The 18,824-nt window shown below is 34.6% G+C and overlaps 1 protein-coding gene across 8 annotated transcripts in view; it reads right to left on the bottom strand.

Moving 5' to 3' along the window:
- The window catches only part of BCL11A (BCL11 transcription factor A), a 218,692-nt gene that overhangs the window by 194,368 nt on the left and 5,500 nt on the right, over positions 1-18,824 (bottom strand). For 3 of the 8 annotated variants that reach the window (XM_058164866.1, XM_058164865.1, XM_058164863.1), the window contains 2 exons: positions 15,993-16,077; positions 14,858-15,187 (listed from right to left, as the gene is read on the bottom strand). In XM_058164866.1, coding sequence (XP_058020849.1) covers positions 14,858-15,187; positions 15,993-16,077 — 415 coding nt within the window. Of the gene's footprint in view, positions 1-14,857; positions 15,188-15,992; positions 16,078-18,824 lie in introns of those variants that run through there. The other 5 variants (XM_058164864.1, XM_058164870.1, XM_058164867.1 and 2 more) reach the window with 3 other exon arrangements.

Raw genomic sequence — 18,824 nt, 5'->3', positions numbered from 1 at the left:
TGTTCTTTTATTTCATATTAGGTATATGATATATTTTATTATTTTATATATTATCTATTTTATTGTTTTTATCTATTTTATTGTAAGCCATCCAGAGTCACTTATGTGTGATGGGTGATTTATAAGTCAAATAAATAAATAAATAAATGTCAAGCAGTATTTAAGGTATCCTTCTTCTGAGAATTTCAACTAAACATCCTTGATCTACATTATTTGCATTAAATGAAAAGTAGTAAAATTTAAAGTTGAAAATAAAACTTCTGACTACCATACAAATTGTAATGAAGGAAAATCCAACTATGAAGTTTATTTAAAAGTAAACAGACAAAATTTAACAGCTGATAACAAAAATGCACCCCATTTGAAATTTCCACACCTTTTTCTTATACCAATTAATTGATAGGAATTTAAATTTGTAATTAGAGCTTTTATTGATTCACCAATTAAAGCTAATTTATATTTTATCTTGTTAATTAAACCAGTGGTGAAATAAAAAAAATTTCCATACCAGTTCTGTGGGCGTGGCTTGGTGGGAGGGTCCTGTGACTGAGTGGGCATAGCCAACTCAACATCACTCACAGCCACACCCACTCAGTCACATGACACCCCCCCCACCAAGCCAAACCCACAGAACCTGATAGGGAAAAAAATTAATTTCTATTCTGCCTATTTTCCCGTCGCGAGATGCCTGCAGCCGCTGCAGGCTTCTTGTAGCTAAAGTTACCGGGTCACTCCCCTTCTTAAATGCGCCGCCATCGCTGCCCTGTTCCATACATTGGCCGTGCATGTGCACACCATTGCCTACTGCTGCTGATGAATGACAAATGAATAAATAAATGGTGTGTGCATCTGCGGCCAGCATATGGAACAGAGTAGGAATGGCAGTGATGCGTTTAAGAAGGGAAGCGACTCCGGTAACTTTCAGTACAAGAAGCCTGCAGCCGCTGCATCTTTCAGCCCAAGAAGCGCCTCCATGCGCACCGAAAAAAGAGGCTGCGGCTGCAGGCATCTCACGACAAGGGAGGGAGATGTGGACTGGCTGGGAGCCCAGGGTGACTGCTCAGCCCTGGCTTGCCTTCCCTGGCAGCCAGCCGCGGGAGAAAGGTAAGGACATGTTGTGTGGCGAAGAAAGAGCGGGCGACAGCTCCAGGGCAAGGCCAGAGCCAGGGAATGATGTATTCCCTGACCCGGTCAAGGCAGGTGGCGAGCAGGCATCAACTCTGGAGCCTCAAGAAAATTGCATGTTCCTGGGCCCTCAACCCAAGGCGAAGGGCAAGCATTGCTTACTTTTAGTGAGCTGAGCAGGCAAGGTGACTGGCAAGGTGAGTAGCTGGGTCGCGTGGCAAAGGGAACTTATATGGGGCAGGAGTGGGTGGGTGGGCCGAGCAGCTGGAAGCCTGAAGTGGCCAGAAGTGACGAGCAAGCCGAAAGGGGAAAGCAAGCTGGAAGAGGCAACCGGGAAGGCATGGGCGGGGCCACCAGGGATGATTGCTACCGGTTCAACAAACCAATGCCAATCATCCCTATCAGTTCGTGTGAACCGGTCCAAACCGGTAGGATTTCACCCCTGAATTAAACTCAACAGATGTTAGCAACCCAAAACTGAAACTCCCAGGGCAAAAAAAAAAATGGGGAGGACTCTAAAATTTATGTCTTTTAGGAAACCTATATTGCTTGGAGATTTTTATTTTCAAATGCTTTGTTTGGTTCAATATAATTTGAATAGTGGAATAAAGGATCAAGAATTTAAGCAAGCTTTTAAATTTTGTGTGTGTGTGTGTGTGTATGTGTGGGTTCCTCTTTAATTCCAAAGATAAACTGTCAGTATGACCTTTTCAATACTGGCATTAAAAACCGTAAAACCATATAAACAAGTGTTTATTGTTTATAACTGACCAGTTCTCCCTGGGCATCCCTTTGTCATCATCGTCAACACTGAACTATTCCAGGATGAATTCAAAGACTGATGCCTATCTGAAGCAAAATAACATACTGACAATGATCTACAAAAGCACAGCATATTCCCATCATAATTTTATAGAAAGATTAAAATTTGATTACTTCTTGATACAGTATGTGATATTTTATCTTGAGTGAAAATAAAGATGTTTGATCTTTCTCCTTCTGTGTGTGTGTGTGTGTGTGTGTGTGTGTGTGTGTGTGTGTGTGTGTGTGTTCCAAATTTCAATAACACTGATTCATTCAGCCTACAAAAGCGTATTTGCTTAAATCGGTAAACTGTATATGTAAAACTTCCAACAGGATTGCATCAGATTACCTAGGGGAGATAACAGACATCTCTATGCACAAACTGAAAAGTACAAAATCAACACCTAATTGATACCTCATTTATTCCCACTTTTAAAAAGCGTATCTAACTATTCAAAGAAAGGGGAGCTATTCTTTTTCATCCCACTATTCATACATTTCATTCAATTTATTTTAACTGTATCTGACAGGTGTTTCGATGCATTATTTTTAAGGGGGGGGGTACAACCTTGTTCATTCCCAAGTAGAAGACATGTTTAGAGCTTTACTATACATCAACAAAAGCAGAGAAATGGACCAACAATTACATCTAATTATAATGGGGAAGGTTTTTGTTTGGCTAGGAAGAAAATAGACCACAAAGATAGCAATGATATCCTTTGTTTCATTCAATCAGATGTAGAATTGTTGCCTTTAAAAATTAATGTATGGCAAGTCTTAGGTAAAACTCATTTCAACAGGTAACTGGAAGTATTTCTTTTCCTATTTTTATGGAAATTTCTACATTGATTCCTTAAACGATTAATGGGGAGTTAGAGAAAAGCTTTAATTCTATAAAAATTAGAAATGTGGATCAATTTCCTTTTATTCTGGGAAACTAGCATACTGAAAATATTGCTGTTGTGTTCATTCTCTCTAGGTGCTCAATCTTCTACAATTCCCTAGATAGCTTCCATATTAATTATATGTAGCTTTATTATTGTATGGTGGTTAAGGGAACATTTGATAAAACTTGGGCCCATTTGAGCTCAAACCCAAAATCTATTCTGCAGCACTCTAAGCATGAGGACTAATGAAGATCATATAATCCCCAAAGAATTAGGACTAAACCTTCCTACCACATTAATAGACAAATACATATCACCGTGCATATATCAGTTCCTGCCCTCAAAAGCCTGAATGGAATGAGGAATGTACAGAAAAGGCTCTACTGCAAAGAATTCCTTGAAATAATTTTTTTAATGTAGTAGGAGCAAAGAAAACAACCATTTTGCAAACTTCAGCACTGCTCATTATAAGCATGCTGAAATGATTGGGAGGTTATGAGAGAGGATATTCCTAATCAACTGCCAGGCATACAGAAGGAAAGGGTTTATATCTCCTAATCCCATCATCCCACTTGCAACATTTTGCAAATGTTGTTGCAAAAATATTTTTGTCTAATTTAAAAGTTTCAATGAAGAATCATTTTGCTACACATTCTATCATACATCTGTATCTAATAGGTCTGCCCAGCCCTTCAGACTAGAAGCAAAATGGTGTTTCAGAACATTCAGGAGCCCAAAAATACTCCATTTGCAAGTACTTAATGCAGGTAAACCTTTTCCCAGGATCATACAGCTGCACTCTGTAGCTGTTACACTCCAACCAACTCCTATATAAGGCTGGAGATCTAAAAGGGGAGACAGAAGTTATCAACCAAAAAGTGCTGAAACAAGTGACTTACATCCAGTCCTCACAATTATAACAGCCACAGAGTCCTCATGTGATGAATATTCAAATGCTTGACAACCAACATAATATATATTTATAATGGGTGCAGCATCCCAGAGTCACATGACCATTATTTGTAACCTTCCCAGCCAGCTTCCAACAAACTAAGACAATGGTGGGAAACGGATTCATTTATTCACGTAATCACAGTGATTTGCTTAACCACTGCAGCAAAGTGGTCATAAAATTGAGCCCAGCACACTTATCATTGCAGCACACTGCAATGGAAGTTCTGATTCAAACTAAGGTCCAAGTCAAGGACTATCTATATAGACCTGTACTTACTCCTTAGGTTTACTGCCCTCTGACACAGAAAACATCATCAGTAATGTGATGGAAAGAAATGGCCAGTTCAGTTTGTTCGCAGAAGGTGAGGTTAGTTCATACATTGTATGAATTCATAGTATTATCGTTTTTAGGCTTCACGTGAGGTACAAACCTATCCCTTAAAATCATTTACAAAACACATTGGAATTAGTTCACACCTTATTTTGACAGCAAATAAATCACATTATATCTTAGCATAGTGTATGACTGTCTGAGGCTGCATGCTTTGGACCAGCCAAACTAAACAAAGTCATCCAATTATTATGGGAACAAAAACAAGAATATTGGTTTGTATTTTCTTAACATACATACTTAGACAGACAACTTGGTGCTATGGTTAAGGCATCACGCTAGAAACTGGGAGGTCATGAGTTCTAGTCCCGCCTTAAGGACAAACCCAAGCAAGTGATCTTGGACTAGGCATTTCTCTCACCCCTAAGAAGGAGGCAATGGCAAACCACTTCTGAAAAACCTTATCAAGAAAACTGCAGACACTTGCCCAGGCAGTCTCCAAGAATCAGACATTATTGAATGGAAGGAATAAAATATATATATTTTTGGGGAGGGAGAGGATTCCACCAGCAAAATATACAATCCTGTTGCTTCAAGATGCAAAAGGACAGATATTCCCAACACATCATTTACAATGTTCATGTATTTCTATATCAACTTATAAAACAGAGAGAATCCACATTTTCTAAAAATTAGAAATTTTTAGATTAGTCAAAGACTAATAAATAAATATGCTATTCAAATATTCATCACTCTACATTTTATTTTCTAGGTCATATCCTTAAGGATTAGAAATTCACATTTTCTTTTTAAGAAAAGGAATAATAATAAATATGATACCCAAGATATAGATGTGAGCATGAAAATAGAAAATATGATAGCTTGGGATTGCAGAATGCATAACTTGGTTATACTATTATGTTTAATGTGTAACCATAGTCAAATTACAGAATATACAAATTAAAAATGGTAACTGATTTTTTTTTAATAAAAAGTAGCTAAGTACAAGATCTATTTAAAATTGGATCACATTAGTTGCTGAACGGTTCAGCAATTATTGTCTTTCATCTAAATAGGAAATTGGGGCGGGAGGGACAATAAATTATGCTTTAAAAAGTTTCAACAAACTAAATAAAAATGGCTGAACTCATGTTCTCTGGTATTATTTATACAAATTTCAATGGTACAGTAACATGACCAAAGCCAATCATTCTATATTTTTGCACAATACAAAAAATCATTAAGATTGCAGACTCTTGTAAAGCATTTTCATACATTCCTTTTTTTAAAAAATGTTAGATTAAATCCAATTTTTTTCAAGAGTATATTCAATAATTTAATTTTCAGTGAGATGCACAAATATTTGGAAGATATTTCTATATATAGATACACTTATCAGAAAAGTATTATGGAGTATTATGTAAGAATAACTACATTTTTTCTAGTGTAATATATGAATTGTAGCATAGTAAAAGTTCCATTAGTGAACAATACACAGTCTTGAAGCAATTATTACTGAAAAAACACACACAAAATAATCTTTATGCTTTTTGTTTAAAAACAAAATAGCACTGTAATCAGCATTACAGAGAATGAGTTTTACTATCCCTGCACTGTATATAATTAAATGAGGCCTTGAATTTTATCCAAAGAAGTTTACATATTTTAAGTGAGATATGCATATATATTTCATGTAAACTGTCTTCTATTACCACATCACTGTAGTTCTCATTTGTGTTTGAGAAACAGACAAAGAGAATTTTGCTAAGCTGAAATCTGTTCAAAAATATTAGGGAGACCTCCAGGAAAGAATGGTTCACTTCCTCCTACTTTTAATCTGAAATATTTTATCTTTTGGCATTTTGCTCCTCCCTAAATATCTGTTAACTCTTTCTCTCTCACTCCCTCTCTTACATATATTCTACTATTCTAACATTCCTGCTGAGAATCTACAAATCAGTCTCTTTATTGTCTAAGCAAGTCCAGCCATAGGACTGGTATTTATTAAATTATTTCCTTTGCAGTATATTCTTGCTATTCAAGTCAATTCAGTGCATCCAGGGGAACTTCCGCTCATTGGGAGAACCTCAATCAAGTATCGCATGCTGCCAGGGAAAAAGAAAAAATATGTGTAGGGGGAAAAAATCTCTATATCCCAAATAATATAAAAGCTGGAAAAAAAGTAGTAGGTTAGCTCAAGGGACTCCAGCTCATATAAAAGCTCCTTTGGAGGATCAACAATAAAGGAGCTTTCTCTCAATGCCCCTGAATAAAAGACTGGGATATTTGAAGTAAAAACTTGCTTTTATATCATAAGTTTGAGGAAAACAGAAAAAAATGGAACAATCACTAACTACAGGCAAATTATGACTTCCCATATCCAGAGATCTTTCTCCAAATTAGTAACTTCAGAAATGTCATAAAATGCATACTCAGCAAGTTCTGCCATGCACTTATCCAGCTAACGCGAATGGTACAATTTCAGAATATTTTCTGAGTATTGTATTGGTAAGTTGCCAGGACAATGGCAAGGAGAAAGTACATTTTCAAATGTTTCAATATATAAGTCAGAATAAAACAGAACACTGTAGTATCATTCTTTGCCTGTCAAAAATAAATTTCTATCCAAGCAAACCTCTGGATTTAATTAAGCTTTCCAAAGTCCTCTTACAACCTTCCAGCAACGAAAGGAAAAGCCCTTCTCTAGTTCAATTGTACAATTTTGTGATGGTTCCCTTTACAATTTGTGTTGGAAAGAGTTACTCAAATGTTGTGTATTGGCCAAACAAAATAAAATAAACTTGACTATTTACAGCCTTTCCCAATTCTTATTTACAAGCAAAATTCACATGGAGAAGGCAGGAAGGAGTCAAGCACAAATTTGCAGATGATTGTTTTAAACTGCAATGTTATATTTTCTTGAGAAAACATGAGAATAAATCCAATTCAACTCAGTGGATTTTTTTGGTATACAGGATTACCACAAACTGCAACAATCTCCATTGATTCTTCTAATTAAGAAAAATAGATTTCATCTACTTCTCATTTCCCATTGGCCCAACCAAACTGCAACAGTTAAATTCTATTTTTTTTAAATTTTCAATAGGATATAATTACAAACTAAAATCTGCAAAACACAAAATTAAAAGAACAATTGATCTGCTGCACTTATTCCATCTATTGGAGATGTAGGCAAGCAAAGCAACTATCTTACAAATCTTCTTACCTGTTTAAATTCTAAAATGAAATTATGTTATAAGAAATATATATTATCATTTGAGTCCCCATTAACACAGCTTACAGCTTATATGTGTACACATGTACATGCAGTATCTACATAATGCATTATAAATCACAATACTTGACAAAAATTAAAATTACATTCCTTTACAACAACAAAATGTATAAAAACAAGTTGATATCTGCCTAATATAAAGAAGCAATTAGCAATACTAAAAGTTATAATATCACATTCACTAGTAATAACTGAATTATCTACTTTTCAGGTTAATAAAAGCCAAAATTACTTTATCATTAAACTGCTGGTAAATCACTGGCAAAAGATACCATATAGGACAAATATGCACAATCATGAAGAATGCTTTCTTTTTCTATCAATTTTGTTTTATTACAGCAATTGACCTCTATAATTACTGTATTTCTTTAGAGCCTTGTAGAAAAGTTAGTTTACGTTGTTACATTATTAACAATGCACATACAGGGGGGGGGGAGAGAGAGAATGTGTTTTTTTAATATGGCTTGCCAAAATTTCATATCAATATTCATTTTGAATTTCCTTATTATAAATCAAGATGAGAAAGTGAAATCAATGAGTTAAAAATGTATCATCTGATAGTATGATGCAATAACTTGTAGCTTCTATATCAAAGCAATGAACCCTGAATATTATTTATCCTAGGAAGATAGCCTTTTATTGCAACACATTTGCTTATTTACTAGAAAATGGCTCAATGACTTTCCATATTTAACATATAACAGGACAATAACAATGTTCCTGTTACAGTCTTAACAGAACTCATTATTTTGTTATGAAGCATTTTTCCCAATGGCATTTATTATGATAAATTATTTTTTTTCTTCTACAGGTTTTTCAAATACTAGTTTATACCACTCATTACTATATGCATCCATCATTCAGAATGCCATGCTCAGTTGTTCTATTTTCAAGGATTGTAAAATGTTGTTAAAACTAACAAGCCTAAAAAAAAAAAAATCCAACTACTTGGATTGAGCAGTCCCTAATTCCAGAAGTACTTTTACCCAAAAGAAAGAATTACAAAGAATCAATTTTTGTTACTCCAATTTTACTGAAACATTAGCTTGATCGTACAGTATGTTTTATCCTGAATTTATATAAACTGCCAAAACAGGGACAAACAAAACGGAAAGGACTATTTTATACAATGAGAGCATTTTATACCATTACAGATCTCCCTAGTTTATATAATCTTTTTATGAATCTGAAAAGATACTGTCTCACGTGGAAGTCACCCTAAATTGGCTATCTTCTAAAAGAATGTACAAAATGCAGTGAACCTTAACACTAAACTTTTGTATATATCAGTAATGAATGTATCATTCCGGGACATTGCACATGAGTTCCAATGATATCCAGAACTCATACACATGCATAGAAATGTAAGAATCTTGGATCAAACCCAAGATTTATCTACTTCATCTTCCTGCTCTCAGCAGTTCACACCAAATGCTACAGGTAAATGTACTAAAACATAAAAACTGTACTTTTCTACTATAGATTGCTGTGCACCAACTAGTAATTAGTAATACAGTGATCAAATGTGCTAAACATGCTCAACTGACTAGATTCTCTCTCTGTATTGAAATGAAAATCAAACTGCTTTTGAATTTAAGATTATAAAAAGGAATTCAAACTGGCAATCATTAGAGCTCTACAAATTTGTCTTACTTCTCTCTGAAAGTGATTGAAGTCAGCTGCTGTCATCACATCTTGTGACAACTTATTGCAGGAGCAATAATAACCCACTTCAATAGCATTCCTTAAACTACACGTGCTCCCTGGGCGGTGCTAAATGAGTGACAATCACCTGATGCAGCCATACTGCCCTTTGGGGCCTCACGGCCATGACAAACAGACGTGGATAAAATCAAATAGCCCTTTAGCGACAAGTAAATTACATAAATTCATTAAATAGCGGAGAACTTTTTTTTGCTTTTGCACTACTCCTACCAGTCAATACAAAGAAAAATATCAATGAGACTATAAAATCTATTACAATCTTCTTCACATTAGTTAATCATTCCGGTCCTAAATTAAAAATGGTAACTGTCCCATTCATTTCAACATAAGGGACAGATAGCAGTATGTAGGAATAACAAACAATGCAAGCAAAAAAGACCACCCCTATCTCTCACATTCAAAATGAAACAATCAGGCTAATATTTATAAAGCAAACCAGAAAAATCAGTGCAGCCAGTGGATTGATAGATTTGGGAGATCAGTATTCCATGTTTATAAGAACCAAAGACCTGTGAAATGTTATCTCACTTGTCTAACTGCAAAATGAACGTTCTGAGTCCCTGTTTCACCTGTGAATTCACAGAAAATAAGTAATGTGGCAACATCTACCACAGATTGAGCAAACCTAGTGTATCCTTAAAATTCTTCTTCCAGGCCCACTCCCTAAATATCTCACAAATGCTTAGAAGAGATCTGGAGGGCAAATGTGGGAGAACATATGCAGGAAAAGAAAATCTTTTTCCCCAGTAGAATCCATTTCCCTAGTGGATAGAAGTGATAAGATTTATCTCACGAATTATCTTGCATGAAGTCCTAAGAAATAAGTAACAGTAACTTCCTTTAAAATACCAACTTAGCATAAAGTTCTTGAAACCCTCATACAAATACGCACCTCTAACCAAAATGAAGTCAAATTAGCTGTATTGTATTTGTTCACTTTCATCATTTGTCTCCATCTATTACCCACTCTCTCAACTGTCCCATTTTCAAATTTTAGATTACATTTTTCTCAAGAGAGAAATAAAACCCTTTTAACATTGTTGTCTACACAAATTCTAAATAGGAATACCTTCTCGACCTCACCTGAAAAAAATGGGTTCATCATTGACGTAAGTCTACTTGACAAATATAAAAACATTTCCATTTTACTAAATGTGTAATGTGACTTATTCACTAATTTAAAAAGTCCAATCCCATAGCAAAAACACTTTGTTTTTCTTTTTCATTCCTAATTATAGTACCACACCAAAATAAGAATCACTTCAAAAATAAATTTGTATCAATGATAGATTAGCTAAAATTCAGTTGATTCACTTTCTATTTAAATTCATACACCTTAAACAGTAATAAATTTAAGAGTTTCATTGTACTTTCAAGTCCGATTTAAAAATTCCATCATCAATGGTCAATTCCATGAACACTCTTAAAAGCTATTTACACCAATTTTGTTAGAGAATAAAGCATATTTTAAATGCCTTTAAATACCCACAAGACCCCTGGCTCTTTCTCCACTAAAATATGATAAAAAGGATTTCTTTCCTGACATTTCAATATCATCTTATGAATAGCTAGCAGAATATAACTCCCTGCTTCCCAATTTTATGCCTTCCAATGCTTTAAACATAAGCCCACAAGAATGTTACCTAGGAATTTGGTGCTGTAAATATACTTGCTGATAGCAGAATGAAAATAGCCTTGAACGAAGGAAGGGATTAATGGTGGCAAGGTATTCCAAATAGATATTGTTTTCATTGAATTAGGATCAATCTCCATGGCTTCCAAGCAAATTTGTCATATGTAACTGCATTTATACTGAGGCATTAGACAAGAATATAAGCTCTTTTTAAAGAACAAAATTGATGGCTGGAACTAGTTTCTTACAATAAATGGCAACTGAATGCACTTCAAAACTATATTCATCCAACTGTGACACACATCTCTCCCCAAATTTTAGTCTAGGTGAATGCCAGACTTAGGACATGAAAACTTAAACTCAAGATATCTTCTCAGCAATGAACTCACTTCATGATTTTGATACATCTCTATGCCCTAGCCTCAGTTTTACTTCAATCCCCAAGCAACACAATGCAATCAGTTTCTCTTGAAAGCAATACATTAACCACACACACCACAGTTTGTCAGACTTTGGTAGGATGATAATCCAATATGCTTTTTTATATACTGATCCATTTGTGCCAGCAATACAAAAGAGTCTGAGTTTGGCAAGGCAGCAGCAATGCGCTGGAAAAAAGCTATTATTTCCGTTCTCACAGTTTTGCTCCATCTTAGATTAAGCAACCTATCTAATAACTACAGAGCGGGCTTTTTAGCTCATCCTCCCCCTTAATTCTTGCTTGACAGATGCTGTGTTTAGTCTTTGAAATAGAGATGTTTAATATGTAAATAGTGCATTATGTCACAGAAGGGATGTCCCATATTTGGCGATTTAACATGCCTTCAGTACACAGAAGATCAGAAAACCTTCCTTGAAAGCTCTGACTAAACGAACATCCTCCTTCATGTTCAGAATGTGAGTAGCACATGACAGTTACAATAGCTTAAAATACATGCTACAAGTAAGATAGCTGTGTTCCAGTCCCCCCCCCACATCACTTATATATACATTTCCAATCATATGCTCAGGTAACATATATTTGCTATTTTATAATAGCATAAAATTACTCCTGAATTTATCTAAGTGACTGGGAGGAACAAATAATTTCTAAATGTGATTAAAAATTTGGATCAATGGCAATGTTGCTTCTGCACTGTAATTCTAAAAGGAGTTATGCAAGAAATTTACTATAATTTCTAACATAGATACTGACTGCTCAAGCTCAAAGAAGGGAAGCTGGCCAATACTCTCTCTATATAGGCATGTAATGTCATGCTTGTATAAAAAGCTATCTAAAATTCAGGAGGTAAAAAGTATTTTTTTTAATAACAAGCAACACAAATATATAAAAGGAATTAAAAAGATTTAAAATTGCTGATAACTTGATAAGAGTGCAGCACTGATATACTTCTACTAGGACAACAAATTTTAAAATTATGGATATATAAGAGAAATTTCCACTTTTATATGATAAAGATACTAAGATTATGTGTTTCCAAGCAATTCAGTATCAAAAGAATATCTGATCCAAATTCAAAACTAATAAAATGCATAAAAAGGCAGTATTACCATCATTATTCTCATTTTCCCTATTATCTATCTCCTTACTTTCTTATGACTACAACTTTGTTGCTTATCACTATTGTATGTACATTGAGAGCTTATGTCCCAGAAACAAATTCCTTTTGTGTCTAATCACACTTGGCCAATAAAGAATTCTATTCTATTCTGTTCTGTTCTATTCTATTGCAGATTAAAGTGCTGGATATTTTGAGCTCAACAATCACGTTTAGAGCTTTTGCTTTTTTTTCACCAACAAAATTACTTAATTTACCACTACATTTATGAAGTGTATGTATTTGCAAATACAGTAGGTAACTTCTACCAGCAAAATTAAAATCTACCACAAAATCAATTGACACAAACCATGTAAAGTCATCTGGCTAAACCTGAATTATAAAACCACACAAAATACAAAATTGCCAAAGCAAGTATTTAAAAAATGAAGTTAAATTTGATTTGTTCCAATTATATCAAGGCTACTACCTACCTACCGATCATCTTTCTCTCTGTGTATAAATACACATATAATTAACTTAATTATTTCATTTTGAAAGAGGCAAGATAAATATTCATCACTTCCATCAGCTGACAAGTAAAAGCTAGTTTTAGTCCACTTATTCAGCTGCAGATCCAACAACACTGACAGGACCATGCCGACTGAGGTAGCTTGTGAATTGCCTTGTTATTGAGATCATTTGGGGAGGGAGGATTAAATACAAGGCAGCATGTGACTTACATACAGTGTCTCGTAATACCACAGCATCCCTGAGGCTATTAAAACAATAGCACAAGTGATACTTTATGCTAACCATTCTGGCCTTTCCTTACCCTCATCCGATCTATGTCAATTTTGGTAGCACACACAAAAACCAAAAGAAAGCAGTTTTGTTTGCCATCTGGATTATGACACCAAACACAATTCTTTATAGTCTAGCAGTATTAACAGACCTCTCCACATCTGCATTAACTTCAAACATCCTTTCACTTCCTTTATAAAAAACATACACACATGTAGGCAGTATGCGGCCCACCCGTTTGTTTTTTGTTGTTGATGATGATGCTTATGACATCCATAATTTAATTTTATATTATTTTTAATTACAAGTTGAGGTTGTTGCCATTGTCCAAAAAGTGTATCTGCCTTGGACATTCATATAGGTGACATGTGGCAGCAGAAAGCCATAGAAGAAAATATCTGTCAAAAGCACATCAGAGATAACAGACAGTATTTGGGAGGGAGGATTTATCATTCAGCTGAAAAGGCAAGATTGCAGACAGCAACCTCCTTCCCTGTCAAGCCAACCTTTAGAAATTTCTAACATGGTCTTAAATTTTTTATATAAGCAAACCTACACACCTTGGAAACTGCCCTCTCTACTCTGGCCTGGGCAATGAAAATGGCATCTGAAAGTCAAGGTCAGCCGTGTCACTTCACCAAGGGGCTGCCTTTAATTACAGTCCATGCAATGACAGACAAAATGGACCTCGGAGGGTGTTAACTCCTCTTTTACATTTACACCACAGTCTGCAGAAAATTATGATTAAAAATAAAAATAAAAAGGCTACACAACCAATTCCATCATGCACCAAGAATAGCAGAACTCTAAACTCTGCAGCAGGTATACTGCATTCCCAGGAGGCTTTGATGCCCTTCAATGACCTATATAAGACTTGTATAAAAATTGGGGGAGGAAAAGCTACCCAGATTTTGGTTTTGTTTCCATTTTACACATTAGTTCGATCAACTTTGAAATTTGAGAGAAAGGATTCTTCTGAGAAGTAAAGCTTATTTTTGTATGACTTAAAAGGCATTGTAGGATGACACTTTCTAGGGTCCTTTCCATCCTAAGAACCAGAATAAGAACTAAGCAAGAGTAACAGGTGGACATAGATGCTTTACACTTCATAAGGAACTTGCTTTTATGATTGTGGTGGGATTGTACCTGCTTCCTGCAATAAATCTATGAATGCTAAAGAGCAAAGACATACACTAGGAACATATGACAGAAAACAAGAGCCAATCAAATCTACACTCATGAACATTCACTGCAAAGATAGGGATATCCATCTGTCCATAATATTTTATTTGTTTCCTAATATCATAAAACTATGACCTAGGTTAAAAAATAATGGTAAAGTATGATATGGAATTAAATTCGCTGTGAAGGCATTTTTGTAAGGTAAGTATAAAGGGAGGAAACAGTGAAACTTTTTAAAAAGCTGCAGATGGGGGAAAGCCATTTCTCTTCTGCATCCTCTTCTTTGGGTGAGCACAATTTGGCAACCCAGTGTCAAAAATTGTGTAGAACATGAAAGATGTGAAAGAGAGCAGCTAGAAATACCATATTCTATGGTATGCCATGAGTTTTACGCTTCTTTAGATAACTGAAAGAATTGGAGGTGTGCATACTTACTATAAATAGAAATAATGGAATTTTAATTCATGAATTGGTAAAATGAAATGTCAGAAAACATTTTTTTTACAAACAACAAAATTTCAATGTCCAGCCTGTAAGCATGCCATTCCTGCCTCCCCTCCCCCCATCACTTTGATTTACCTGCTATATGTTCCTGCTTGGGGCAAATTCCTCTAGATGACGTTGACAAACAATCGTCATCCTCAGGTGTGACCTGGATGCCAACCTCCACAGGATTGGAAGTTTTTCGCAGCTCGCTTGGCGAGGGTGAACGGGGCTTATCCACAGCCTTCTCTAGGCAAAGAGTGCCATTGCATTGTTTCCGTTTGTGCTCAATAAAAATAAGAATATCCCCCAAAGGGAAGTTCATCTGACACTGGCCACAAGTAAGGAGGTCGTGGTCGCCTTCTGGAGCTCCCAAGGTACCATGATCTGGTTCATCATCTGTAAGAATGGCTTCAATAGGTTCGGCTGCAAAAAAGGAAAATAAAGGAAATCAGGAATTCAAATACAGATTAAGAAATAAAAAGAATTGTGGAGGGAAAGTATGTTTGCAGAGTACAGCCCAAACTTTTTTTAAAAAATGGTAATCCCAAATATTGGGTAGCAGTACTAATACACTTCTAATCTAGCATTGTGCTGGGGTGCCTGAACAAAAAAGGGGGAGAGGGGGGAACATCCACAAAAGTATTTTACTTCAAGAGCCTTTTTTAAAGCAAAATGCATTACACATCCCTATTTTAAAATGATTATATGTTTTATTATAGTATTAGTTTTAACAGAAAAAAATTAGGTCACTCCTGTTCCAAACCTAAGGAGTTTCTCCTTTATAGCATGTTGTCATGCTATAAGAACAAATTTATCAGCAATGCAGAGCGATTGTATCTGAAAGAAAACCAGCTATAATGCTAATAACTGAGAAGGTGAGAATTTCAGATTCTTTCATAGCTCAAAGAACAAGAAAGAGAGAGAGAAATCTGCTATTTACAAATGAGCAAGTTAAAAAAAATACAAATGTCTCAGAATTCTTACTTTTATTCACTTCTTCCAAAAGTAAACCTCAGAACTATCTATCTATACACCCATGGATTTCTTTTGTTTTCACAAAATAATATTTATTTTCTACCTGTCAATGTCGTATGTTGGAATGAATATGCTACTTTAGGGTACACTTATGCATACAAGTGTTTGGACATCCATACAAAAATATAAGTAAGCATAATCACACAATTACAAAAAAATTGCTTGTGTCCATCCGCCAGTTGGCACCCATTACCTGAACAGCCCGTGGTTTTTAAGTATGTTCCTATGTTCTGTGTCATACATATGCAGATGCACACAGAATTTCCTAGAAGTCTTCTCTAAAATGATCAAGCAAACAGAAAAACAAGATAAATCTGCAGTATTTTATTTATTTATCAAGTATTTTTAAAAAACAAGATTAACCAAGCATTTCATTTGCAAAATATAAATGTGTATCTTCAAACTACTGAAAATTTCCAGTTACAATTAAGATGCTTGTGAATGTTTAGGAAAATAAACCAAATTATTAGTCTTTTTTCCCCATTTAGGGGCAATGTGTCGCCTTTATTCAGAATGTATTAGTAATGAGGGCCTTCATAAGATATAAATATTAGTATAAACGTGACTGAATTCTAGCATTCATCACCAAAGTCATTTCTTTACAGCACCTTTCTTCATGTTGTCCAAGATTATTAATTTGCTGAACAAGCTCTAGAAAGCTCCACTAAAATTGTTTATATAGGCAGTTTACCAATAGGTATTTTAACAAGGTAGATATACAGCAATTAGCTTTTTCTCCCACTATTATTTTCTATTAAAGTATTTTTGCAGAAAATGTTCATGATTTCAGTCTTCCACAGAGATTGAAAGAGAAGAAAAATTCATCTTGGTATGTAATTTCATTACAACCATGCAGTACTTTCACTATCAACAAACATGAAATAGCATTCTTGCAAAATATCGAAAGCTACGTTAAGAAAAATGTGAAAGGACACAATACCTCAACAGTTAATCAGCTTGACCTTCTTTAGTATATGGCCAATTTCAGATTTAATGAATTTAAAGCCATAGAGAATCAAAAAATAGATTTTAATTTGACTGAGTCATATTGGAAGAGATCTGGTATTTTTTTTAAATATACTCAGATTAAATTTGTTTCTGAACTATCCATATTAGTTAAGGGGATCTCAAGAAATTCCCATATGTGCAAGGGAACATAATTTTAGGATGTCATAGCTCCTTCTAAACAACAATTCTGCAAATCTCTGCTTTCACATTATTTTTTGTCTCCCAAGTTTATTCCTAAATATAGAGTAATCATGATTATAGATAAATGAACATTATTTTTACATTAAAATATCTTCAGTCCATAGGTTCCACTTAAACTCTCTTGACCAAAAATAATGCAGTAATACCAGTTAGTGATTAATAGTCAAGGGGGAAATTGGGACTATGAGTGATTTTATGGTATCTACTTTCTTCTACTATTTTCGGGTGAGCTAATATCTAGTTCTCTCTAACAAAATGGCAGGCAACAAATACAAGAACAAATTGTTTCAGCACATTCTATCTTGAAAATATTTAAATACTGGAAATATTTTTCCATGAAAGTTTCAAAGCCCAATCCAAGAAGCAAAGTGTTTTCTATAAAACAGGAAGTTCTAAGGAGTAATTAGTCAAACTATAAAACTAGGGCCTAAAACAATTGTGAAATCAGTTAAGTTTCTTTAGCAAGAAAACACAAAACATTTTGTTTCCTAAGCAGTTAAAATTTATACTAAATAACGGTTGGAGGAAATGATTTCTTATAAGGTTGGCTGTAAATTGGTCTTGATTTTCACTAAATAATAGCAAATCAAGTAAAATTAAAAAGTATTGTTGATTGCACCTTAGCAACTCATCCAATTAATTTTATAAGAAGCAAGATTCGTAAGAATAATATATTAAAATGTACAGATATAAAACCCATACCTTCCATATGTTTATGCATTATAAATGATTGCTAATCAAGACTAATGATAAGAAAATAAATGAGCAAGAGCTAACACACAGTTTAAAAAACGGTTTCCTAAAATACAGAATGCAGGGCTAAAGTGTACTGCTGTTATTAAAAGTGTGTCTGCAATTCAAAGAGCTAATGTATTATCATCCTTGCTGTTGATTATTTGCATGGTATGCTTTGTTTCTAATTTATTGGCCATCACTTTTTTGTATTTTATCTGTCTGATATTTCTGTTTAAATTAATACATCATTAATGAAAAAAGGGGATTGTATTTTCTCTTTTAAAGGCCAACCTAAAAGGAAGGTGGAGTTTTTAATTAAAAAACAAAACACTAGTGCCACAGATTTCCACTTCTTTACAAAGAATAGGAGGAAAAAGAAAGAACACAGAAGCAGAAATGCCAAAGGAGGCATTTTCCAGATTATAGTAGAAAACATGTCGTTCATTTTGAAATATGAATTAGGATGGAACAAGCAATCAAAGGAGTCATAATAATGCAAAGCAATTAAAACATATATTTCTCCCCACTCATCCGGCAAAATAGTTAAAACTGAAACAGCAGTTCAGTTCCAACTTTTCATTCAAGTGGATTAGTTTAACAGAAACTGAGGGACAAAAAAGGGAATAATGTTCAAAAAGAGAAGAAAGAAAGGAAAAAAGTAATTTTTATAGTGTTTAGGTGAATGAACATCTGGATGGATGTAAACTTGGGAAGGAGCACAAAACAAAATTGGGGGTAATATAAGTTAGCCTCAGAAACCTCATCTAGTAATACTTGCAAGGGAGCCAAAATATTTGCTTGCCTTTTCAGCCAGCTGTTCTCTAAGAGATCAACTTTAAAAACAAAATAAACCAATTGATTTTCAAAAGCAACAATAAGCTTTCTAATAGGACTGAGACTGAATGAAAACAGCCCTCAAAGCCACCCAAACAAAAGCAGATGCTCTGCAAGTCAAGCCAAAGCACCCAAAAGTCTCTGGAAAGAAATTTAATACCCTTGAATATTTGTAGTATTTCTTTATCAGAAAAATTAGGTGCCATCTAAGAAATACTATTTTTAAATGCTAAGAGGGGTTGCCTTT

This window comes from Ahaetulla prasina, chromosome 1, assembly GCF_028640845.1.
Source record: "Ahaetulla prasina isolate Xishuangbanna chromosome 1, ASM2864084v1, whole genome shotgun sequence".
Lineage (NCBI taxonomy): Eukaryota > Metazoa > Chordata > Lepidosauria > Squamata > Colubridae > Ahaetulla > Ahaetulla prasina.
This window is presented reverse-complemented; position numbering and strand designations above follow the sequence as displayed.